The 5,956-nt window shown below is 40.2% G+C and overlaps 1 protein-coding gene across 1 annotated transcript in view; it reads left to right on the top strand.

Moving 5' to 3' along the window:
• The window catches only part of HESX1 (HESX homeobox 1), a 22,258-nt gene extending 16,547 nt beyond the window's left edge, over window positions 1-5,711 (top strand). The window contains exons 2-5 of the mRNA XM_006754688.2: window positions 3,885-4,149; window positions 4,644-4,843; window positions 5,118-5,219; window positions 5,316-5,711. Coding sequence (XP_006754751.2) covers window positions 3,885-4,149; window positions 4,644-4,843; window positions 5,118-5,219; window positions 5,316-5,414 — 666 coding nt within the window. The 3' untranslated portion in view covers window positions 5,415-5,711. The remainder of the gene's footprint in view (window positions 1-3,884; window positions 4,150-4,643; window positions 4,844-5,117; window positions 5,220-5,315) is intronic.
• The last annotated feature ends 245 nt before the right edge of the window (window positions 5,712-5,956 follow it).

Raw genomic sequence — 5,956 nt, 5'->3', positions numbered from 1 at the left:
GGGGAGTCCCCTGCCCAGGCCTGACTCCTGGGCCAGAGGCATCAGGCCGGGGCTGGGGGCAGAACCAGTGATGGGGGGAAATGAGGGTCCCCTGCCCAGGCCTGACGCCTCTGCCAGAGGCGTCAGGCCTAGGCAAGGGGCCGATCCTGCAATTGGATAGTGATGGGGGTCAATGCCTGAGGGCTCCCAGTATGTGAGAGGGGGCAGGCTGGGCTGAGGGACTCCCCCCCACCCACCCAGTGCACGAATTTCGTGAACCGGGGCCCTAGTAATTTTTATAAAAGCCATCCATTATCGAGCCCAGCCTGGTTCTCCAAATAATAGCATCTGGTACCACTCACTTCCCTGTAGCTATTGCCTTTTCTTTCTCAAATATTCCAGTGCTTTTCAGCTGCAAAACCTTTGTACTTGCTGTTTCCTAAACTGAATGTTCTTTCTCAATATCTTGGCATGCTGACTTTCTCTCATCCTCAGCATCAGCTAAGATGTTACCTCCTTAGGGAGGCCTGCCCAACTGTCACACTTAAAGACCCTCTCCCTACCTACCTATCCACCCACCCCTGTTAAGTTTCATCGCCATCACCTTGTTTATTCCTTTTAATGAGTGTATCACTCTCTGATTACCTTGTATTGTTCAATACTGATCTCTAGTATCTAGAATTTTATCTGGCACATACTAAGTGTTCTATAAAAATCTGTTGAGTGAATACTGGTACATATGAGAAAACATTTACACCCATTTTCAGAGAAATTCTTTCCTACCTTTGATTTTTGTCAACTCATCTATATATAAACTGGTATTATGTAAATCCAGATAAAATCAACTCAAGACAAATAAAAATATTGGAATGTCCTCTTGATACAGAAGAAATTGGGGATTGGAGTGACTCCAGCATGTGCTATAACAACCTTTCAACTTGTGCCTCTGAGGCACTACTGTGTGGGGGGCACTACTCAGAGTTTCAGTGAGGCTTTTCCCACCTTATGCACTGTTGATCCAGCTTACCTGGCTCACCTGCTTTTTTTCATTCTTCTAATTAATGTATGAATTTATTTATATACTATTGTTCGTTACCTCTCTTTCCACCTCTACCTCACCCAGCACCATGGTGAGCTTCATGAGGGCACGAATCCTATTCTATTTATTCTGGTACTGAGTAGGTACTCAACCAATTGTCGAATGAGTGGATGAATGAATGTTTCAGAGAGAAAGGAATCTGGGGGGCATGAAGTCTCTCTTATTCCAAGTCTTCCCAGATTAAGTTCACCCCCATTTTCGTACAGCATATCTAGTAGAGGTAAAACCTCCATGCAGTATAAAGTTCACTAGTTTATTCATTCTTGAAAGGTTCAAGTCAGTGGTGCCAGACAGGCTAAGTAGCCTTCTCAGATGGCGAATAAAGAAAAATTGAATTTGCCGAAACCGGTTTGGCTCAGTGGATAGAGCGTCGGCCTGCGGACTGAGAGGTCCCAGGTTCGATTCCGGTGAAGGGCATGTACCTTGGTTGCGGGCACATCCCCAGTGGGAGATGTGCAGGAGGCAGCTGATCGATGTTTCTCTCTCATCGATGTTTCTAACTCTATCTCTCTCTCCCTTCCTCTCTGTAAAAAATCAATAAAATATATTTTAAAAAAAAAGAAAAATTGAATTTATTTAAGGAAAAGGTGTTGGTTGATGGAGATATCCAAAGGGAAGTGGTACACAGCACTGAGCCAAAGGGTATTGGGTCCATGACGGCAGCAAAAATATACTTAGGACAGTGAAACAAGGAAGGTCATAAAAGAAGCAACAGGGAAGCTTAGCCTGGGCTGCTTGGACTCACTGAAAAGTCAGAGGAAAGGGGGCCTTGGAGACAGGATCAGGAGGGTAGCCTGGGACGAGCGGCTGCTGTTCATTGCTCTCCTGGTTGCAAGTCTCATGGGCTCCCTTAGAGGTTAGGAGATGCGTGCCTGTGGGGAAGAAGAGAGGGATAGGAGAGTGCCCACTGGGTCCTTTGTCCTGAGCATTTATCTCTCTCTCTTGCAGGTGGAAATCTTAGGGGAGGTCTCAGGGAGGATCTCAATAGAATATTCATCAGCTCTCCGGGTGTGCTCTTCAGGGTGGTGGTCTCCACTGTTTGGTCTGTGCCAGGGCAGGGCGTCATTTCACAGTCAATGAGCGGGTTCTGAGGTCAGCCACAGTGTCACTTGTCTGGTTTTGCTACTTTTCTGGGCCTGGAGCTGAAATACAACTGAAGCCTAGATGTTATGTTTAGGGAGGAAAAGGTCAGAGGGTCTAAACTTCACCACCTAGGATGTGTGAGGGGAAGATGTTACCTTGGAGCAAGGTTCTTGTTTTGTCCCTTGTTAGGCATTGGGCTTTCTGTACTTGGCCCATGGTCCTGGCTCTGCTCACATCTGTCTAGCAGTTGTCAGCAGAGCCTTACTTGTATATCTACACACCATCTTACATGTGCCTGTTGATGTTTTTTATATGAATCTTTTGTTCACCTTAGAGCAGGGGTCCTCAAATTTTTTAAACAGGGGGCCAGTTCACTATCCCTCAGACCATTGGAGGGCCGGACTATAGTTTAAAAAAACAAAACTATGAACAAATTCGTATGCACACTGCACATATCTTATTTTGAAGTAAAAAAACAAAACGGGAACAAATACAATATTTGTATTTGCATGTGGCCCACGGGCCGTAGTTTGAGGACCCCTGCTCTAGAGCTTGCATAGGAGAATTTGGCATAATGTTTATGACATCATGAGGGGATAAAATATGCGGTTGAGTTCCATCCTGTAAAGGCTATTTCCTCTATGAGCAGACTATTTTTCCTGAGGTAAAGTCCAGGAGTTGTTTAAAAGCATGATAAAGCTGACCGTCAGGAAGGGACTGGGAGAAGAGCTACAGCAGAGCACAGAACTAAAAGTACCGTACCTTTTGCAGGGAGCGGCCACTTCAGAATCTTCCCAACTAGCAGCTATATTCTTCTCTTAATTTCAGTTTTTCTTAAGATTACAAATTTAAAACATTCTGTTCTTGGTTATTTTTCACAAACCTATTGTCTTCATGGAAACCCCCCAATCCCTCAGAGGGAAATTTTTCTTTTAAAAAAGACAGTACACTATGTTCTTTTCTTTGAAATAACTATGGTGAGAGAAATCCTTCCCTTTAAGTTGAAGCCTTGCTTTTAAATTGCTTGGAGATAGTTACATATGAATCTTTATATAAATTTCTATCTCTCGCATTTAAAACAAAAGATGAAAGAAGGAATTTTCTCATTAATTATTTAAAATACTTGGTGCAACTGTTTCTTATGAATTAATTCAGGCACTTGGAAGACAATTACACTCAGCGTTAATAACTTTGCCAACCTTTTCCAGTATGCTGCACTCCAAATACTATTGTGCTGTCATTGACAACATTTACTATTACATATGCATATGAAAAACAGGAATTTTCATCAGAATTACCGTAATAGCATTAAGAGATTATTACTTTTTCCAATTTCTTTGGAAGGAAATTCACTTAAATTAGATTATTTATTACTTGACTGCTTTCCTATCTTGCCTGTGTGTTTAGGTAACTGGAGTCCATGAAAGTATAAACTTCAGAATAAAAGCATGATTTTATGCATTAATGGTTTCAAATAAAAGAGGAGTGCTAGTTTGTGCATCACTTCTTTTGAGAAAGTTAAGTCTGTGTTCTGCTTAGGAGAGATAACACATTTTGTCCCTGTAGGTGGCCCCCCTGGTGTAGCCATTAGTTGCTAATTACTTTGCAAACAAATAAACAATTAACTCCTCAAGCTGCTGACCGGGTGTTCATTGACTTGCTAAAACTTTCTAAGACAGGATTTTAATTAGTGACATTCTAAATCCAGCCCCCTTGTCAGCAGAGCCCTACCGTGACCTGCAGAAAGATCACTGCCCTGTACGTGTGGGGCAGAGCCAGGCAAGAGGTGCACAGAGGCCAGAGCTGCCGACCCTGTGCAGCCAACGGGAGGATGTCTCCTAGCCTTCAGGAGGGCGCTCGGCTTGGGGAAAGCAAACCCTCGCCCTGCTCCTTTTCAATTGAGAGCATTTTAGGACTGGACCAGAAGAAAGACAGTGTTCCATCCATGAAACCCCACCGGCCTTGGGCAGACACCTGCAGCTCCTCAGGTATGCTTAATTTTTAAACTCTTTTACTTCTTTTGCACTGTTTAATCTGGCCTTTAATTTTATATTACCTAGAGTTAAAAAGAAACTGCAGTTTCATCCAGTTACATAACTAAAGTATCTAGGACTTTTAATATCTCCAGCTGAGTCCTATGGGAAATAAAAAGACTATCAGCCTTGAATCCAGTGGGTATAGTGTTCACTCACAGGAAAGGCCACGCACCTGCAGATCTCTGTGTTTATTTGACACATGAGATATTCTAAGTCTTTTTTCCCTGAAAAATAAGTGACATTCAGAGACCAAAAGGTCCTCTCTCACCAAGGCAGCATTTTCATTTTGATTTGCTTTTTGGTTTTGGTTGATGAGAGGTCAAGTCTCTTATGAAATGCAGAAGAATGTCACTAGAAAAATTAAAGTCAAGTTCCTGAAATTCTTATAGAACTTTGTTGAATGTGGGATTGGACTTCTAACATGGAGTTTATTTTTCTGTTTTTAGAGAAAGATGTTAACCTATATCTACATGTCCCAAGCCTTCCAAATGGGATTTTATTCTCTTGTACTGTGGATCACCCAGTGCCAGAAGAAAGAGTTATGAAATATGAAAGTTACTTCTCAACCTCAGAAAGACTGTCTTTGAAAAGAGAGTTGAGCTGGTATAGAGGCAGAAGACCAAGAACTGCTTTTACTCAAAACCAGGTGGGAAGTTTCTTCAACTAATAATAATACAAAGACTTAAATTGACACCCTGTTGAGCAAAAGCCCATTCACTTTGGGATTTCAATTTAGGCGTTATTAATAAAACAACAGAATGTGTCATTTTTAACAGTTTGTGGGTAGTCATTTTTTTAAAAAGACATACAAAATAATTGTCCAAGATTTAAATGAAATTACTTTGCTATACAAATTAAAGTCCATTTTATAATGACATTCCAAGAAGCAACATTTTAAATAACTATTTCCTTATTCTTAGATTGAAGTGTTGGAAAATGTCTTTAGAGTAAACTGCTATCCTGGCATTGATATCAGAGAAGACTTAGCTCGAAAATTGAATCTAGAGGAAGACAGAATCCAGGTAATTTTCAAATTTAGTTGTTATTCCTGATGATTGAAATGTTAAGAATAATGAAAGAGAGTTTCTGAGATCTATTTTATTTCTTCCTAATTTTAGATATGGTTCCAAAATCGGCGTGCCAAACTGAGGAGGTCTCACAGAGAATCACAGTTCCTAATGGTGGAGAAAAACTTCAACACAAATCTCTTGGAATAGATAGAAAACTAAACTTGTGAAGTTATCTTCCAATTGCAGAACACAAAGAACCAATGGAAATATCAAGTTTTTTAAATGTGATGTTTTCTTTTCTGCATTTAATCTGAACATTGTCACTGAAAATATATTGTAAATAATTACTATATCATGGTACCTGTTATACTTGGGCATCTTTAAATATAAGAAAGGCCTTTTCTATATATTTTAATAAACATTTTCAGAAACAGCCAGCTATTTTTTCAGTGAGCAAATTTAATGTAATAAATTAGTTTGCTAAAATCAGTAAACTCGTGACTAAGTGGCTCCACAAACTGAATTCTGTACATTTACAAAATAATTCAAGTAAAATTATCTGGAAATGGCACAAAGGTGTGACTTGTTTCAATTAGTTTCCTTCAAATGCATTTTGAAGCTTGATTATGCTTTAATAGATGATCAAATATGATTTATTCGTAAATCTTATTTTCTCTTGATTTCTGGCATGAATCAGTGAAAATTTTTCACCATATAGCAATACAGATCCTTATAGAATACCAGTTTCA

This window comes from Myotis davidii, unplaced genomic scaffold (genome assembly GCF_000327345.1).
Source record: "Myotis davidii unplaced genomic scaffold, ASM32734v1 scaffold111, whole genome shotgun sequence".
Taxonomy (NCBI): Eukaryota; Metazoa; Chordata; class Mammalia; order Chiroptera; family Vespertilionidae; genus Myotis; species Myotis davidii.
This window is presented reverse-complemented; position numbering and strand designations above follow the sequence as displayed.